The following is a 19,352-nucleotide window of genomic DNA, read 5'->3' as shown; positions in this document are numbered from 1 at the left end:
CCTGGGAAGGCGGGGCAGGGGAGGCGGGTTCAGGCAGGCCAGTCTCTGATTGGCTGTGTTGCCCTTCGCTCCGCCCCGTGTTCTATAAGATGCACCCGCGGCTCGCGCGGGGGCTGCCGCGGCATCTCTCTCGCGTGCGCGGCTTCAGTCCTCCCCCTCGCGGGGGCAGCTGGCCTAACCCGAGGACAGACAGCAACAGACCGCCGGGGGGCGGGGGATGCCGGGCTGCCGCATCAGCGCCTGCGGCCCGGGGGCCCAGGAAGGGACCGCGGAACCGGGGTCCCCGCCGCCGCCGCCGGCCCGGGAGCTCGTGTCGTCCCCTCAGCCCCCGCCCCCATCTCCGACCTTGACTCCGACCCCGGCTTCGGTCTCTGCCCCGTCCGACTCAGCCCCGGTGTGGGCGGGCTCGGCGGAGGGGCAGGAGCTGCAGCGCTGGCGCCAGGGCGCTAACGGGGGCGCGGGGGCTACCGCTCCGGCAGGGGGCGCGGCGGCGGGGGCAGCCGGGGGCCGAGCTCTGGAGCTGGCCGAAGCGCGCCGGCGACTGCTGGAGGTGGAGGGCCGCCGGCGCCTGGTGTCGGAGCTGGAGAGCCGTGTGCTGCAGCTGCACCGCGTCTTCTTGGCGGCCGAGCTGCGCCTGGCGCACCGCGCCGAGAGCCTGGGCCGCCTGAGCGGCGGCGTGGCTCAGGCGGAGCTCTACCTGGCGGCGCACGGCTCGCGCCTCAAGAAGGGCCCGCGCCGCGGCCGCCGGGGTCGCCCGCCCGCGCTGCTCGCCTCGGCGTTAGGCCTGGGGGGCTGCGTGCCCTGGGGTGCCGGGCGCCTGCGGCGGGGCCACGGCCCGGAGCCCGACTCGCCCTTCCGCCGAAGCCCGCCCCGCGGCCCCGCTTCCCCCCAGCGCTGACCTCAGCGTCGGGGGCCCTGGTCACCCCCGACAGGCCGTCATCGAGGGGCCGGCCGACGGATTGGGACGTCGGCTGGATGGACGGCGTCACCGACGCGGATGGAAGGACTGACGGATCCCAGGAAGACACAGTCGGGGGGCCAAGGGCCCAGTAAAGGAGGCTGAGGTGCGGTCTGAGCGGCTAGTGCATCTGAGGGGGCGGGGCGGGGTGGTACCGGGCCCCGGATCTGCCTTCCATGGGGCTTCTGGAGTCCTCTGGGTCCCCAGTAAAGCTGGCCACTTTGTAACGGCCTCTCCCAGTCCTCCCGGGGGGGTGAGGTGGTAGCACCAAGTCCCCATTATAGAGTTGGGGAAATTGAAGATGCTCAGATTCCAAGAGGGGTCTGCCGGCAAACTTTTATTACCAGTCGGAGCCTGCTGCACTGACCCAGGCCTCCTCCCCTCCCTTCCCCTCCCCGCCGCCCTCCCCCCCAATCCGCTTTGCCTTTCCTGGGTCCCTTGTGGCTGTAAGAAGAGTCTTGCCCTTGAGACTGCTGCTTTCTGGCACTGCCCAGCTCCACACCTTCGGGGAGGGCAGAATAAACAGGTCCCAGAATGGGGTGGGGTGCTGGGCCAGCGATGTACCACTGAATTCTCTCCTAAGCCCCTGCTTCCCATTTGGAGGGGGTGGCATCTCAGAGAGGTTATGGATTTGTTTCCATCATACTTAGGCCCTTCCACTTCGAGGAGACAGATCTTTTCTCATTGTCTCAAGCAGTTTTGCCAAAAGTAACTTAGATAACCAGGGTGGGGTGTTTGGTAACTGCCTAAGGCCTCACCTGCTCTCCTAGGGGACCCCCTCCCAACCTGTGTCTAAGATGGCTTTGCCAGGGATGGAACCAGGTTACATCCTTTAACAGGCCCCAAGGGGGCAGGTATGTCATTTGCTTCTAGAAAGGGGGGCCTTAAAGGGCCAGACCTGAAATGAGATTGACTTCTCTTCCTGTCCACATGCCCTTCAGGACCACCACCCCTCCCCCCCCCCCCCCCCCCCCCAATTTCCCGGGGGTGCTTTGCCCCCCCACCCCCTCCTTGGACTGCAGCCTCCCTTGTCAGCCTGTGAGGTGGTTGTCCTCAGCTCTGGGAAGGGCTGTCGTGAGGTTAACACAGGGAGAGGTCTGTCTTCTTCCCCCTTAAGTCACAGGAGGAATGGTTTATTCTTTCAAATCACACCTAGAAACAGACACTGCTTTTGCTGCTGGAGCTAGGAGCTAATTAAAAGTCCTCATTTTACAGAGTGGCAAGGTCACATGCCAGCACTGGACAGAACTAGGTCCCAGGCCTGTGTATGTCTTTCCCATGGTGTCTCCTTCCTGCCCAGGGGCAGGGGCTACAGGGAGCTGGTGTCCAGCCTGTCTGCTGTGAGACCTAGAACAACTCTGCCTCCTCTCTGGGCCAGATTTCTCAGTCCCTCTCTGGATATAGCTGTCCTTCCTCATGTCAGGGCTTGGGAATAGGGGAGAGGGGGTAGGATGAGAATGTCAGAGTCATAGGAATCTGGTTTAATTCTAGAGTCTTGAGGGTCAGGTGCACTGCTATGAAAGGCAGACCCCCGGGGGCCCTCACCTGACTCTCTTTAGCCCTTCCTTTTCCTCTCCTCGGGTACAAACTTTGGGGCTGGTTTCTAACATCCAGGCCTTTCCAAACCTCATTCTTAGCTGGAGTAGGGAAGTCCAGGAGGAGGTCTCAAGGGGTCTGACAGCATGGGGACCAGGAGAGCAATGAGGGGCCCTGGCATCCTCTGGCCTCCGTGGAGAGGAAGAACCTTCTGAAACTACTCAGTTCATTCAGGGTCTAGAGGCCCAGAGAGAACAAGGACTTCTTGGAGGTGACAGCGAGGAGCTCCAGCTGCAGCGCTGGGCTGCCGCCAGGACTGGTGGTTTTCTGCGTTGTACGGGAGAGGGATGCTTGGTCCAGAGAAGCTTTTAGCTAGTGGTGTAAAGTGCTCTGTGCCATCAGTGTTGCCTTTCTCTGGGATTTAGCATCATCAGCTTTGTCCTGATTTGGAGAGGGGGTGGGGAATGAGGGATTAGAGATGGCTCTTGATGGAGAAAGTGATGCATGTGTGTGGGAGATGGAGATTCGTCCTAGTGTCACAGGCAGCCCTGTCCCCCTCCCCCCTTCTAGATGTTCCACTGCCTTTCACCAAGGGCCTTGACTGGGGAATACAGTGCTCAGTGACTTGAACCTCAGCTCATGGTTCAGTGCTCTGCCCACTACTCCTCAGCCAACTAACAAAAGTCATTTTCCCACCCCTGTCTGAGCCTCCCAGCCTCCTCTAGGAGGCTCTGTTTTCTCCTCAGTCAACAAGCACTGGTATCTACTCAGTCCAGGGGCTCAAGAAGGGGCAGAGGGTCTCTGCTTTATTAAGGGTTCCAGCCTTCATCTAGGCAGCCTTCCCTGGCAATCACTATCCCAGGAGACCCTCTGGGGCTGGGCAATTTGTGTTGTTAGAGGGCTATTTTTAGGCCTTCACAAATAACTATAGCCCCTGGGTCTGGTGACTGACACCCCTCCAGCCCCCCACCCCCGCGCCGCCCGAACACTTTCTTGATGGCCCCAGCGTTGGGGGTCTTAAGAACTTCGATGGTCAGCAGGGAGTCTGGGGTTTCAGCAAGGGGAAATGAGATCGGGAGCCCTTCTTCAGGCCAGCTTTTGGGGCTGAGAGAGTGTTCAGTGTTCTAATTTAGAACTTGCCCTTCCCCTGGATGAGCCCTTCCCTTTTTTGGAGGCCCTTAGCCCAGTGAAGGCATCTCTGGGCGGTGCCACCAGAGGGCAGTGTGGGGCTGCTTCCCGGGGCTTGGGGGCTTGGGGGCGTGGCCTGGAGCAGGCTTGGTCCCCGGGGTCCCCACCCCCGACCGGCCCCCTCCGGTCCTGCCTAGCCTTGCTAGGCCTTGAGTTAAGGATCTGGCAGAATGATCGGGGCGTGGCAGTCGTTCGGAGAAGCGTAAGTTTGGGCCTGTGGTTGGGCCCGGCCCCGGACTTCAGGAGGAAGGTTCATCTAGAAAGACTTTCCTGGAAAAAAGGTTGCCCCTGTTGGCAGTCTCCGTCTGATTTGTTACACTGATAATTGATCAGAATACCGCATTCTGCAGCCATCTGGGGACCACAGTGACTTCCTAGAGATCAGGCTTAAACAGGTCACAACTGCGGTGCTCCAAACCTGTAGCGGGCAGTCTCAAGGAGGCTTCCACACCCGCACCCCTTCCCCCCAGCCCCGCGCCGCCCTCGCCAGGTCCCTAGAGAAAATCCAATAGCCCAGTCTTCTCAGAGATAAAAGAGAGGCTCTTGCTTTACAGTCAGGAGGAGGGGGGAAATCAGGGAAATCTCCAGCCTATTTCTTCCTGCATTAGTGCTTGACCGAAGCCTGGCCAGATTCCTTGGTTCTGGAATATATTAACCATCTCCATGCTAGGCACTGTGCTGAGCACTTTATCTGTTTTATTCCTCCCAGCTACTCTGAAAAGTAGGGGTTACTATCCCCATTTCCATGGATGAGGAAACTGAGGATCAGGTAGGGCAGATGACTTGCCTAAGGACCTAGAACCTGTAATGAGGGGTCCTTTAAACATTATGTAGCTTTTCATTTACCAGGATAGTAAGGGCTCCATTTGAGGGGCTTTTTGGACTCTTACCCTTTATGTCTGAATACCGTGGTCCCTGGTCCTCAGATCTGGGAGAGATGTGATGAAATGCTGGAAGGGTGGCCAAAGGTGTACCCCTCTCCCCAATCACCACCGCCAAGGTCTGGGCACATACCCAGAAGCTGGCTCCTGTCCCTGGTTGTTTGGGCTCTGGGGGGGGGGTGAGTCAGGTTGAGTCAGCACACCTAGCTTCAGGCAAGGGCAGGCCAATGATGCTCAGGGCCTGGGCTTGCCTTGGAGGGCTACCTCCTCTCCCTGCACACCTGGCTGTAAGGTTTCATGCCAAGGAGAGTAGAGAGCCTGGGATGGCAGGAGAGAAGGGTGACAGGCTCCATGGTGAGGGCAGAAAGCACCCCAAGCTTGGAATAAGACAGATCTGGGATTCAGTGTTTGCCTATAACTTCTCAGCTGGAAGAAGTTGGACAAATGACTTCCCTTCTCTGGGCCAGTTGTGTGTGTGTGTGTGTGTGTGTGTGTGTGTGTGTGTGTGTGTGTTTTATTGGGCAGCTGGAGAGAGGATAACTCCTGACTGTTGAATGAGAGGTCACACTAAGCACATAGTGGAGATTCATAAATGTTTGGTAGAGGCAATCTGCCTAGCCCAGGAGAGGCTGCTAGGACAGAGACCCCAGGCATCGCTTTGGGGCTTTGCTTTCCCAGAGCATCGCCATATCAGGAATCCCTGGAATGATCCTCCTCCCCCCACTGTGGGCCCTGGGGAACTCCATAAGGAGAGAGGTGGAGGAGGGGCAGGCTTTTCTTCCCAGGAACATTCCATTCCAGCTGCTCAGACCCGTGGGGATCTCAGCCAAGGAAAAAGGCCCAAGGGAACCTCTGCTTACCCAGGAGCCCCCAACTCTTCCAGGACGGGAGCCATGGAGCCCTGCTCCATAATATTATCCTGTACCTTGTCTCTACAGTGGGCCCTCTTGACGCAGACGTTGAAGGGTTTGGGTGGGGCTGGTCACTGTGGGAAGGAGGTAATTAAAGCTCTTGAAATTATTCTTTCCAGTTCCTCCCAGTTCCTCAGAGCCTCCACTCTACGGATCTGGACTCCTGGATTGAGCTCCTGCCGTGGGCATCTCCTTCAGGAAGACGTCCCACAACCCTACCCAACGGAATTGATCCCATACAATCTTGGCACTGTCCTCCCTTCACAGAGGCCTTGCACTCAACAATGGCAAGGCACTGGGTTCTGGGGAAGGTTCCTGTACTCTGAGTTAGTTTCCTTAATAAGCCACATTTGATTTTGGCTGGCACTGTATGCTTGGAAATGTTACAACAGGTCCTCTGAGATGCAATCAGATTATTTAAGAAGGCAGCAAACATTTCTAATGTGAACATGAAAAGGATTTCTTTTTAAATATAGTCGTCGTTCTTAAGTCACAGTGCAGCTGGGGTCTGCATTTTGGTCAATGTCACGGCTTCTCACTCTGACAATGCTGGGAGGCCTATTTGAGAGGAAACGTTGGTCTGAGAAATCCCTGCTTCCTTCCCTCATTGTCCTTGTCCTCTCTGACTAGGGAGTGGCTGTGGACTCTCAGAAAGATGGCCTGCTGCTGGCTCAGGGGGAGGGGCACCTCTTCCTCAGAGAGACACAGCGGCAATGGCAACGTAAAAATTGGAAGCAAAGTTTAAAATGAAAAAAGGGAGCATATTTATTCAAATATCCTGATAAAAAAGGGAAGGGGGGCACATTTACTCACACACAACCCAGAATCTGTATTATTCACGAAATGAATGTCTCTTGAATCAGTCTCCTGATTTATACATTCAGGAAGAATAAATTTCAATAATATGAGACAAAGGCATGTGATTTTGAGGTTTGCTTTGCAAGTGTCCCTACTGCCTTTCCTTTGTATGTGTCTCTCATGACTCTTTAGGTTAGCCGTTCCTTGAGGCAATCTGGCCCTGTTGACTGACTTCAGACTGCTTTCCCCCTGGATCTGGCTCTGGGCTGACCCTCTCCAGGAAGTCTCCCCCAGTGAAGGATGTGATGAGGAAGCTGGGGGAGGGGACTGGGACCCACGCAGGAAGGTGGAACCCATCTGTGATGACAGAGCAGTGTGGTGATCCGTGAACGATTGTGTGTGACTGTGCTGGTGACCACAAGGGCCTGTTTGTCCGTCAGGGCCCCAGTAGGAGGCAGGGCACCCTCACACTGGGAAGAGACTTCAAAAGGGATTATTTCCAAAAATGTGGGCTTAAGAAAGGGACAAGGGATGGTGCAGCTCTCCAGGGCTGGCAATAGTGGGGAGCCTTTACGGTGGGGAGGGAGGGCACGGGACTGAGGGTGTAGCTGTGTGGGGAGCGCCCCTGATGGGGAGCAATGGCCTTTGGTTGAGAGATGCAGCCAAGCATGGCAGCCTGGTGGGGAGGAAGCTGGCGGAATAAACACCCCATTCTCCTTTCAGTCTCCTGGCGGGGCCTCTCACTGGCCTGCCGAAGGCAACAGTTAGGCTGAGAACAAGGGAGTCATTGACGCACAGTCCACAGAGGTCAGCCTCCCGGGGCTCGGAGCTTGGAGAAGGGTGGAGAGCTTGGGGCTGGAGGGGCCAACACATCATATCGCTGCCTGAGGGCATGTCTTCTGCTCCCCAAAGTTCACAGCGGTGCCTCTTCTCCCTTTGGAGCTCCCCCACCCTCCGTGGCCCATAGGGGCGGGTGAACTGTGGCTGGGGAGCTCTGTGGTATGACGGGGGTGGGCTTTCCTCCCTCAGCCTTCCCCTCTCTGGCTCTGATTCCTAGTTCTGGATTTCCGCCTGTCCTGGCGTCTGAGGTGGCTGCGGGAACTGTCCATGAGAGAACAATGCCAGCCACTGAGTCATTGTTTTTCTCACACCCAGAAACACTGCACCAGCCCCAAACACACCCACAGGCGCACCTGCTGCCACCATGGGCCTTTGGCATCGTCACCCCAAGCCACGGCTGGTGTCATGTACATCAAGAAAATGTACCTCTCCCCACACTGCTCCACTGCCCTCCCCCAAATGGTCAATGCACAGAAGTACAAACCGTCACCTGCCAAGCACGCCTCATCATGGACGTGGGCGGGGGCAGAGGGACCCGCTCAGCCACATGGAATCGGAGCGGAGGGGCCGGAGGGCACAGGGGTTGACGGGAACATGCCCACACCTCCCTGACCCTCCGGCACCAGCTTCCTTGTCTGTAAAAGTGGAAATAATCGCTCTTCTCTCAAGGATGAAGTGGGAGGTAGTGACCGTGAAGACTTCAGCTTAGTGCTTGGCCCTGAGAGAAGACTCCAGAAAGGGCAGGTGCTCCTGGGAGCTCCGGGCTCATGCTCTCCCACATCTCACACCCGTGTGTGTCGCAGCGGCAAGAGTGTGCACGCCTGTGCAAGGCCAGCCAGACACCCTCAGGCACATGCGCCCTCCCCCAGACACGCCTGCTGGTTGCATGTGCCCATGAACAGATTCCCTCTGCCCGGAAGCTTTCTCCCCAGACATCGCAGGGCTTGCCAGCCACTGCCTTTGTGTCTTTGTTTGATCAAATGTCACCCTCGATGAGGTCCGCCCTTTTTAAAGTCACGTACCCTGGCACTTCCAATCCTTTACCCTGCCACATACTTTTAAGCATCATTGACCTTCTAAGACTGTATCATTTTGTTTATTTTCTGTCTACCGTATTGGAGTGTAATCTGCAGGAGAGTCGGGAATCTTGGTCTTTTGTTTGCGGATGGATTCCAGCTCCTACTGCTTGCTTTATATAAGGCGGACGTCCCCTCATGCCCACACCAGGATCTGGGAGAAACAATCTCTCCCAAGCCCCCAGCTGGGTGGGCGCAACCAGGGTTGGGGTGGGAGGGGCTGTTTTCAGTCACCAAGCCAAGAAAGTCTTAACTACTCACCCTTCTAGCCCTTTTGAGCCCTGAGGGGACTCACCGAGCAGATGAGGTGACTGGACTCACCCAGGTCACCTGGGGCCTCCTCGGAGGCCTTGTTTTTTTCAGCCTGGATGGAACCATCAAAGCCACCACTTCAGAAACCACTAATGAGGCTGAATATGTTAAGGGCTTTGCCATCCCTGGATCAAAGGGGCTGGGTAAACAGTGGGCAGCGTCCAGGCCAGTGACTGGCTGATGGCCCGAGGGAAGAGCTCCCAGGGAGCCTGGCATGGCCCCCAGCTGGGTTTGGAAAGGAGACCCTGCCCTTCTAGGGGACCCGTTTAGAACAGGCCAGAGTGTGCCCATTGCACTTGGGAGTAAGAGAGGACGGATGGAACCTTCCTCCCAGGTAGGGAGGCCAAACCTGGGCTCTCGCTCTGGAGGACGCTAGAAGTCCCCGAGTCTCAGAGGCCACAGCTGAAGGGCTCTCCAATCCACATTCACTCAGCTTGTCCTCCACCGGCTTCCCGAGAAGGACTGGGGCTGGGTGGGCCAAGGGTCAAGAAGCCCTGAGCACTGGAGTGTGAGGCCAAGCCCAGGGTCATTAGGACTCCAGGTGGGAAAATGCTGAAATATTTACTCTTTAACAAGAGACTTGCAATTTGCAGGTACAAGTCACATGTGTAGACATGAGCTCCTAGCACAGTTCTCCAGCTGGGGCTGGTGTTGAGGGAAGGAGGTGAAACTCCCCAGCTACAGCCCAAGACTCAGACTCCAAGCCACCCCAATGTCCCTAACCCCCAAATATAAGCCAGAGGAGGGCTGGGAGAGGCAGCCAGAGCCCCCACAGCCATGGAAGGTCCTTCTCCCAGGAGAAATCATGGTGCTAGGTTTAGTGTAGACAATCTTTATTGGCAGGTGTTAAGAGTGCAAAATGGTGACAAATCCAGAGGGATGGGAAAGGAGGTGGGGCATGGTTCCCCACCAGGCCACTGGGGTGGGAGCACTTGACTGGTCACTTTGGGCCCAGCACCTTTCAAAGAACGAACTCCTAGGCGGAGGGATCCCCACACCATAGGGGAAGGGAGCAATACTCTAGAAGGGGCGTGGGCCGTGTCGTACGCCGGCAGCTCAGCTCCTGCTCACCCGCACACCTGGATAGCTTGGGGTAAGGGTGGGCTAACCCTATCCCTCTGCAAAAGCTGCGTCCTGCCTCAGCTTCCCTCTTCCCAGTGCTTAGTCTGGTTGGATTGCCAGGTCCCGGCAGGGGTCTAGCCCAACCCAGAGTACCCAGAGTGAGTAGTTCCTATAACATACCATATTTTAGGCATTGTATGGGCTGCAGGCCTTCTGAGGCTGCTGGGATCACTGTGGGCTGGCTTTCCCCAAAAAGACCCTTTCCGGGCCACAGAAATCAACCTGAGACCTTCTAGGCCACAGAAATCAACCTAAGGTGATGAGCATTGAGGCTGCCAGCCCAAACATGCTTTGTCTCCTGAAGGCAATGGACCCCCAAGACAAACAGCCCCTGCACCCCACCATCATGCTGGTCCAAAAGTGGGGTACAATAACCCACAGGTCTATCAAGAACCCCGGCCTGGTCTGAACCCCCACCAGGGGCCTCATTCGGGGATGAGCCATGTCTGGTCTGTTCAGTCAAAGGCCCAACCCTGCAGCAGTGCTGGGCCACTCGGCACAGGCTGCTGGTCTCTGGTCACATCTCCTACACACTCCTGGGGGCCCCACATCCTGAGGAAAGGCCAAGCACCTTCTGGCCAGGGTCTGAGTCAGTTACAAGGCAGCCAGGTGGGATACGAGTGGGCCCGAGCCAGCAGAGGCTGCACAGGAGTCACGTAGTAACTGACGGTGGCAGGCACGACCCCGTCGGGGCCTGGGGGGCGCCAGGCCAGGGCAGCAGCTGCAGCCGGGCCCTGCTCGGCCAGCGCCTGGAGCGCCAGCATGGCGATGAGGTCCAGTGTCTGGCGACGCTCGTGGCTCATGAGGCACACAGTGCTCTCGTTGACCACCCGGTGCAGCGTCATGAGGCAGGCGTAGCGGCGGGCCGAGTCGGCTCCGCTGAAATGGGCCTCCAGGTAGCGCTCCAGTGTGCGCTGCTGCTCCACCAGGTCTGGGAAGTCGATGAAAAAGCGGGAGCACATGTACCGTTGCAGGGCGCGCGCGTCGGTGCCTGGCTGAGGCCGGAAGCCCCGCACCAGCAGGTGGCAGTACTTGAGGAGGCCACCGCCACGGATCTCTTCGGGACTGCGTGTGGCAATGATGCGGCGCCGCAGGTGGTCCAGGGCCTCGGCAAAGTCCCCGTACAGGCTCTCACCAGTCACGGTCGGGTGGAAGGCCTCAGACATGGGCGTGGATGAGCACTGGCCAAAGAGCAGCAGGGAGTCCAGGATGATCTGGAAGGAGTCCACGCTGAACTCAAACTGGCGCCGGACCGAGTCCACAAACTTGAGCTCCATGTTCTTGCCGCTCTTGTTGGACAACGAGATGAGGCTCCAGCGGTCTGTGTCTGTGCACACCTTCACCAGCTTCTGCACGTACGCCTCCTTGAGCGTCAGCGGGGTGATCTTGGCCCGGTTCACACCGGCCGGCAGGAAGTCCAGCAGGCAGGCCAGCACCACCTCCTTGGTCAGCTGGAAGGATGCCTCGCTGCGCAGGTCCACGCGGAACACGAGGTCCAGGTCCTTGTAGCCCAGGCCACTCTCAGGATGCAGCACGTGGCTGGCGGCTGAGCCATGTAACCGTACCCCGTGCACGTGTAGTCCACGCTCCTCCAGGCGGCTGCGGACCACCTGCGGAAGAGATGGCAGGGCGGAGAGGTGTCAGAAGCCTGGGCCCCTGGGTTCCCCTCCATGCGTCCATGTAATAATCACGCCAGCTGCCATGCCTTTGGAAAGTCTTTTAACCCTCTAAAGCTTTGATTTCCTAATCTGGAGAATGGCTCCTGGGAGCAAAGACTCCAGAAGAATAGCACTAATGACAGCAAACACATACACAGAATTTACTAAATGCCAGGTCCTGATCCAAGCACTTTATACATTTATACATATAAACTCGTATAATTCTCACAGTTACCTATGCTATAAGGTAGGTATTATTATTCTCATTTTACAGAGGGAAAAATAGAAGCACAGAGGAGGAAAGTAACTCGTCCAAGGTCACACAGCCAGGGAATTAAACTTGGGGAGTTCAGGTCTCACTCACTGCGGTATTCTACCTTTCTAAAACTTCAAGTAAAACACTTTGCTTTGCGCCAGCCATGATGCTAACTGCTCAAATGTGTTAGGCATGTAATTGCCATTCATGTGCATTACTACATTAACCCTCACAATAATCCTGCATTTAGGCATTATTGTCCCAATTTACAGATGGGGGACCACAGGCACAGAGAGGTTAAGTAACATGTCCAAGGTCAGAGAGTAGCCAGTCAAAGACTAGAACCCAGGCCAACTGGATTCTCCAGTCCACATATGTTGTTTTGACTAGCACATATTCACCTTAATGCATCTTTACAAGGACCCTGTGAGACAAATGTCGCCCTAGTTTTACAGCGGAGGAAACTGAGGTTTGCAGTGGTGCAACCCCTGAGATTCGAGGTGGGGAGGCATTAAGAAGTGGCAGGGCTGGCAGTGAAAACCCAGACCCTTTCTGCTCTTGGGACAGGAGACGGGTGATCATCTCAGAAAGTGCTCAGCGCCCAGCCCAAGTGGGAAGAGATGCCGCAGACCCTGGCAAACCAATCATCTTCCATCTTGAATCTGTTCCTTTGGCCGGAGGCATCTTTCTGGGCCTAGGACCATGTGGTGGGGTGGGGGGGGACGGAGCTGGGCCCAGAGATTCAGTTTTCTCAGCAACCCAGTGTATTCCAGGCACTGTCCTGAAAGTGACCAGGCAGCATTCCTGCCTTGAGTGATTCTGCAACCCCGCCTTGCTGCTAAGTCAGCGCCCAGCACTGAGCCGGGCCGCCCTCCTCTCTTCTCAGGGAATTACTGCAAAGAATGCACTTAAGTGCTGAGGAGGCAAGCCGCCGTGGGGCAATCTGAGGCGGGCGGCTCCCTCCAGGGCGGCTCCCTCCAGGAAGGCTTCCGGGAGGAGGACCCAGACTAGGGGAAGGTATTGTAATGGCTACCAGGGTAAGCAACTGGCCATCAGGAACATGCTGTGGGAGGAGCTGGGGGCAGGGAGGAAGGGGAGGAACACCCATTAGGCACCTACTGAATACCTGGACTTTCTCACCAGAATCTATGGAGGAATCAATGTTCTCTCTCTCTCTTTTTTCTTTTTAAAGATTTTATTTTTAAGTAATCTCTATACCCCACATGGGGCTCCAACTCACAACCCGGGATCAAGAGTTACATGCTTCATTGACTGAACCAGCCAGATACCCAGATGGGTGACAGCTCTCTATGATCTCCAAGTTATAGCTGGGGAAACCAAGGCTCACAGAAGTGTCACCATCTGCCCGAGATCACGTAGAGGCGCCTTCGAATCCAGGTGTGGCTGATTCTCCTCCCGTCATATTGCCACCCCAGGGTTTGGAAGGAGCAGAGACTAGACCCTAGGGTTCTAACACTCCCTCTCTTTCAAAACTTCAAAGTGAGGACGACCCTCCAGTCACTAAAGTGAGTCAAGGTAGTCAGGAATGGGAGGGTGGGGTTGGGAGATGCTTTGGCCAGATAGACTGGGAAAGCTGGAGGTAAGGGGCCAGTTAGTTGCTATAGCCCGGCCTGTGGGACTTCTCACCCATACCCTGGAAGCTGGCAGCTGTGCCCATGTAGGCCAAGGAGAGAAACAGGCAAGACCTCGTCCCAAGGACCCTACCAGACTTGCAAAGTGGACCAGCCCCTCCCCAGGTCCCAGTAGAGCTGACGGAGCCTTACTCAGCGCCAGCGCCAGCTCCCAGGGTGCTGCTCACCCCAGGGCATGGCATCTGGCCTGGTGAGTAGGTAGCAGTCCCCTTGTTAAACCACCTGCGTCAGGCTGTTGGGCTGGCAGCTGTTGTCCCTGTCCCAGGTGTGACTCCAGCCAGCTTGGCAGGCGGACCCCAGATACCGCCACACCCAAAGACTGCAGGGCAGCTTAGAGTCTCCTGAATCAGACTTTCCAGCCATGAAGGGGGCAGTGGCTGCACCCTCCTTTCTCCTGTGCCAAGGGCCTCCCCAGAATCACTCTGTTCCTGGGCCACTGCCAAGACCTGCAGCGGGTGACGGGGGGGGTGGGGGTGGGGGACTATGGGTGCTGTCAGGGAGCAGGCTCACAAAACTCCAATCTGGAGCTGACTAATGCAGGCCCTCTGGCTGCAGCTAGAGAGATCAGATTGTCTCATTCAGTTCCCTGGGCCCAGAGAGGGCGAAGGACTTATCCAAGGTCACACAGCTAGTTAAGTGGCTGAGTTTAATTAGAACAGGGCCTCTCAGAGCTATGGGCAGGGAAGACTCCTACAGGGGAATGGGTCCCTCTAGCTCAGGTCCAAGCAAGATGAGCATCTCTAGCTGCTCAGATTGCTGCTGTAGGCAAAGTCTTATGGGAATACAGAGGGAGAAAGGTTCTAATTCTTGAATCGTGGACAACCAGCATCCCGCACTACACACACCTAGCATCCTTCCCTCCACCCCACCCCAGCAGCCCCCACCTCCTTATATAGGCAGCCCGGATGGCCCTCATCACCATGCACACCAAGCACCACTCTCCACGCCCCATATACACCCAGCACCCGCACCAGTTTGTGAAACTGCCAGCTGCAGATTCCTGCCAGGAAATGGATCTTCTTCCCTGGGGATGCAACTGTACGGGCCAGGGGAAGGCACTGTTCCCTTTGGATTCTGGAACCTGAAAGGGTGTGGTAGAGTAGTCCAACCCCTCAGCATTGAACAGATAGGGACACTGGGCCCAGCAAAGGGAACAGACGACAGTCTAGGCCCTGAAACCAGATGTCCAGCCTCCTAGGCCAGCTCTGAAATATCGGCTGCCTCTCTCCACCACAGCCAGCAGCTCCCTGCTCTGTGATATCTTTGACCTTAGTCTAGAACACTCTCCTATTAGGGGCTCAGGAAGTCAGTTCCTATGGGCCTGCATCCTCACCACCTGGCAGGGAGCACCTGAAGGGCAGAGAGGCTGGGTCCCAGGCATATCTAGAGCCCTGGTGTCCCGACTAGGGATTGGCACAGAGCAGACACTAGTAAAGGCACTGGGCAAGGACTTCCCCTCCAGGGCACCCTTCATCCCTGCAGAGGGGAGTTTCCACATGGGGCTCCTCCTTCCCCCATGTCTGAAACAGTCCTGGAGAGACAGCAGTTGGAGCCCCAAGGTTGACCTGAGTGTCCTGGGAAGAAAAGCCTCAGCTGGTTTCCTAATTACCCCATGACAGCGGGCAGCAGAAGAATGCCTCACTGAGCACCACTGGGGCTGTGGGTGAGTCAGTCCTGGGGAATCTGCCCCCACCCCCTCCCATTCCCTGGGAGGGAGGGCAAGGTAATCCCTTAGCAGACACCCCTCCTCCTCAGTGGAGACTGAGGAGACAGGGGAGTGGCTGGCTTCACTAGCTTCTATGGATAGCTCCCCAGAAAGAAAGTCCGTCTACTGGCAGGAATACACAAGAATTGTGGCTGGATTTTCTGGTTTCTATCAGAAGACTTCCCTAATACTTAGAAGTTGAGTCTTGGGAGGTGGGGAAGAGGTAGGAAGCCTTGAACCTGAGCAGGTATCTCCCAGGAAGATCCATGATTCTCCAGGTTTGATTTTCACCTCTTCAGGTATTTTAGACAGCTCACGGCCCCCTTGGAGCCTCAGCTTCCCCAGCCACAAAATGGGTACAGTGATTGCCATTCTGGCATTTCAGAGTATACCAGCACCTAGGTTATACAGATAAAAGAGCAATTTGAGGGGCACCTGGGTGGCTCAGTGGGTTAGGCCTCTGCCTTTGGCTCAGGTCCTGGGATCAAGCCCTGCATCGGGCTCTCTGCTTGGCAGGGAGTCTGCTTCCCCCTCTCTCTCTGCCTCCCTCTCTGCCTGTGATCTCTCTCTCTGTCAAATAAATAAATAAAAATCTTTATTAAAAAAAGAAAAAAGAAAGAGCAATTTGAGGGGTGCTGAAAGTTAGATAAAGGGTAGAGGGAGTCTGAGGAAGGGGAGAAGGCTACCAGAATTCTCTTTTTCTGCTCCTCAGGAGACACCACGGCCAACGTTCACTTCCATTTCTGGGGAAGGGAAGAAACACCTACACTGGACACCTGATGTCACCCTCCACCATGCAGGCATCAGGTCTGGTTTGGTGCTTAGTTAATCTCCTGCCACAACCCCAGCTGAGAGGGACGGAGTCCTTTTTGAGATTTCTGGGATTTTCCACTTAGCCACAAAGTTCTTGAGCGAGGGCTGAGGAAGCACAGGACAAAGTCTGCCCCAAGAACCTCCAGAGAGGGAAGGAGTGAGTGTGTGTGTGTCTTGGGGGGGTGGTGAAGCCCAACGATGAAGATTTGGGGATGAAAAAAACCTATTTTGAACCCAAGCATGCACACCTACCCATCCAGGGCTTCCTGGTATCCTTAGTCTCAGCAGACAGGGCCGCTCTCCTGCTGGCCCCCCCACCCCCACCCCAAGCACCACCGCAGCCAAGTCTCTCCCCATTCTCCTCCCATTTCCTAGCCAGGGCCAGGGTGAATGGTGCGGGAGGAATCGAGGCTCTCCTGAGGCAGAGGAAGGGAAAGCCAAATGGAGGGAGCATGGTCTACTACTCATGCTCTGTGCGATTTTGTTACAGTCCCTGTCCATCTCTAAGTCTCATTTTCCCTAGCAGTGCAGAGAATCGAACAGACTCTGGGTGCCTCGGAGCACAAGAATCTGTCAGGCTGGAGACCCCATAACTCCCCACCCCCTTCCCAGGGCCCGCTCACCTGCACAATCTGCCGGGGCTGCACGCTCAGAGTGGGGAAGTTGCCGCGCCCGTGAATGGGAATCGGTTCTTTCAGGAGCGCGTCCAGTCGCTTCACCTGTGGCCAGCCTAGCCCACTCAGGTGCCGTCCGAGGGAGGCCGATGAGGCCTCCGGGTCGGGGCCGCCGCCTGCCGGGGCGGCCGTGGCCACCGCCGAGGCCGCAGCCGTCCCCACCTGCGCAGCTGCCTGGTCCAGACTCTCAGCTCCACTCTCCGACGGCATCATTAGCCCGGCCCCGGGGCCCCGACGGCAGAAACCGGGGGGGGTGACTAAGGGGAGAAGGGCAGGGAGAGCGGCTGGGCCGGGGCCAAGGCGAGGGGCGCGGCTGCAGGGACTGGATGGCAGCGACGGCGAGGCAAACTCAGGGCACACCTCCGACGGCGACGACCAACCGACCCTAGAGCCTGTAACCCAGGGCCCAGCAGACTCTTATAGGCCGCGGGCGACATGCCCATTGGTCCAGACAGCTGTCACACAGTGGGTGCGCCCAGCCTCTTGACTCCCCTGCCATTGGTCAGCGGAATTTGGCACGTGAGTCACTAGTAGCCAGGGAGATTCCGATTGGCTGGCTGGCATGCCCCTGCCCCGCCCTCCGGCCCAGGCAGAATTCCCTCCTTTGGTCCTTAAAGAACTTCTGTTCGCAGTGATTGGCCCGCGCGGAGGCAGGCCGAGACTTAAAGGGACTGCGCCCTCCAGCGGCAGGCGGGAGGGAAGTGACCCGTGGAGTCTGTAACAGAGTTGGACCACTAAGAAGCTCCAGGATTCCTTTTGACGCTGGAAGGGATTTAGAGTTCGCCTGGCCTGGTCCTGGTCATCCGCTATTTTCAGAAGCCCAGAGACACTGCGCCGCCTGTTCAACTCCACACAGCGCTCCTCCTGTTCTTCCAGAAGCGAGGAAAGGTAACAAACTCTGTGTATACCGAGGTAGATGCTATTTAGCTCACTCCTGATTGGCCCTTGTCAACCACAGACTCGCCAGCGTTAATGTTCCTATTGAGGGGAGGGGACATCTGTTCAGAGAGGGGGCGTGACTCCTTCAAGGTTACACAGCAAATGAGTTGGGGCCCCCGTGTGAACATAGAATCTATAGCACATGCTCTTTCTGTTACGTTTGTGCAGACCCAGGGCCTTTAGGGGCTGGAGGATGGAGGGCAGCTGGAAATGGGAAGTTGGTTTTCTTGACCCTGCGTCTTGGCCTCCTCTGTAGCCCGTTCTGGTAGGGGCTTCCTAAGCAGCTGGTGGAAGTCTTTCCTTCCAGCTTCTCAGCCTTATCAGGTCCTGTGTGCCCTCAGGCAAGTCGCTAACCCCTCCTGAGCCAGTTTCCTTTTCTGTCCCAGAGATGTTCAATAAACATTTTTAAAAATTTTGATTTGATTACTTATAGTTGGCAAAAACATTTTCTTTTCTTTTTTTTTTTTTTTGAAAACATTTTCAGGGGCGCCTGGGTGGCTCGGTGGGTTGAAGCCTCTGCCTTTGGCTCAGGTCATGATCCCAGCGTTCTGGGATCGAGCCCCGCATCGGGCTCTCTGCTTAGCGGGGAGCCTGCTTCCCCACTCTCGCTGCCTGCCTCTCTGCTTACTTGTGACCTCTCTGTCAAATAGGTAAATAAAATCTTAAAAAAAAAATTTTCATATATTCTTTTCTTCCCCCTAAATATTTATTTATTCATTTGACAGAGACAGTCACAGCGAGAGAGGGAACACAAGCAGGGGGCGTGAGAGAGGGAGAAGCAGGCTCCCCGCTGAGCAGGGAGCCCGATGCGGGGGTTCAATCCCAGGACCCTGGAATCATGACCTGAGCGGAAGGCAGACGCTCAATGACTGAACCACCCAGGCGCCCCCATTTTCATATATTCTATTGAAATAATATGTTTACATGTTTTTCTTTCCCACTTTACAGAGCCTAGAGGGATGAGGTTTATTGTTACTTTTGAATTCACTTTTTCTTCTGATTTTAAATCTATGTACCAGAGGTGGAATTTCAGAAATTGAATCTGCTTGATTTAACACTAAAATATTTTTTCTTAGATTAAATATCATTCTTCTAATACTGCCCTGTTCTACAAGGCAGGCCCAGCAGGGAGTAATATTCCCAATGTTACAGAAGAGGAAATCAAGACCTATGGATGATAAACTACATTGCAGGGTCACCAGTTTGTCTCCGACAGACCTGGACCTAGAACCCAGGAGCCCGACTCTCAGACTAGAGCAATCACTTCCTCTTTCTGAAGGCCAGCACAAGCAAGATCCTGCCTTTGTCCCCTCCCTCCCTTTTGTCTGGGATCAGGGGCTTCCTCCAGCCCCCTGGTAGGGGACCTGTTGCTCGCTCTACTGCTTGATTGTGTGACTATGGGCAAGTCATTGCACTGTACTCAGTGAAGTTGCTTACTGTTTTGTTTTACCTTCTTTTGAAAGAGAAGAAATATATGAGAAACCTCCTTTGCTAGACCCAGAGTCTCCAAACACTTGACTTCCATGGCCCCAGCAGAGGAAGAAAGAGAAAGGAAACTAACATATACCGAAGACCTACTATGTACCAGGTCACTTTACATACATGACCTCTAATTTCTAAAATACAGCTCAAGATGTGGGATCATTATCCTCAATTTGCCGATGAAGAAACCGGGGCTTAGAGAAGTCAAGTGACATGGTCATACAACCACTAATTGGCAGGGTGGGACTTGAATCCAGGTCTCCTGACTCCAGAGCCCTGTTTTCCAACTGCTACTCGTGGAAGAGTTGGCACAGAAACAGTACCATGTTTGGCACAGCCCTGGTACCACCCTCAAGATGTATCCATTCATTCATTCATTCGTTCATTCATTCATCAACCAACACATATATACTAAGCACTGTGAACCAGGTGCTGGGTTAGGCCCAAGATATGATGGGCAAGGTCCCTACCCTAGAGCTGACATTCTAGTATAAAAAGAATGTAGTTAAGTAAACTTAGTTTACTTAAAACTCTCCCTCTCTCACTCCACG

The 19,352-nt window shown here is 55.7% G+C and overlaps 2 protein-coding genes across 2 annotated transcripts; one reads left to right on the top strand and one right to left on the bottom strand.

The window, feature by feature from the left end:
* The first annotated feature begins 217 nt into the window (after nt 1-217).
* On the top strand, nt 218-5,945 carry LOC111140154 (TMF-regulated nuclear protein 1-like). The gene is made up of 2 exons (XM_022492504.1): nt 218-1,064; nt 5,594-5,945. Exon 1 carries the CDS (start codon nt 218-220, stop codon nt 896-898), a length of 681 nt encoding a protein of 226 aa, XP_022348212.1. The 3' UTR covers nt 899-1,064; nt 5,594-5,945.
* A 3,377-nt stretch (nt 5,946-9,322) lies between these two features.
* LOC111140153 (protein FAM46B) lies at nt 9,323-16,755 on the bottom strand. Its single transcript, XM_022492503.1, has 2 exons — nt 16,330-16,755; nt 9,323-11,232 (listed from the first exon to the last, which is right to left on the bottom strand). Exons 1-2 carry the CDS (start codon nt 16,591-16,593, stop codon nt 10,213-10,215), a joined length of 1,284 nt encoding a protein of 427 aa, XP_022348211.1. The 5' UTR covers nt 16,594-16,755; the 3' UTR covers nt 9,323-10,212.
* Nucleotides 16,756-19,352: the final 2,597 nt, after the last annotated feature.

The sequence above is a fragment of the Enhydra lutris genome, unplaced genomic scaffold (genome assembly GCF_002288905.1).
Source record: "Enhydra lutris kenyoni isolate GAN:26980312 unplaced genomic scaffold, ASM228890v2 scaffoldscaffold198, whole genome shotgun sequence".
Classification (NCBI taxonomy): Eukaryota; Metazoa; Chordata; class Mammalia; order Carnivora; family Mustelidae; genus Enhydra; species Enhydra lutris.
The sequence above is the reverse complement of the archived record's forward strand: the minus strand, read 5'-3'. Positions and strand labels throughout refer to the sequence as shown.

Bases quoted from the DNA above. Each gene is read 5' to 3' on its own strand.
- LOC111140154 (XM_022492504.1), top strand. From the start codon at position 218: ATGCCGGGCTGCCGCATCAGCGCCTGCGGCCCGGGGGCCCAGGAAGGG.
- LOC111140153 (XM_022492503.1), bottom strand. From the start codon at position 16,593: ATGATGCCGTCGGAGAGTGGAGCTGAGAGTCTGGACCAGGCAGCTGCG. The intron at 11,233-16,329 runs GTGAGCGGGCCC...TCTCTTCCGCAG, and splicing joins AGCCCCGGCAGATTGTGCAG to GTGGTCCGCAGCCGCCTGGA.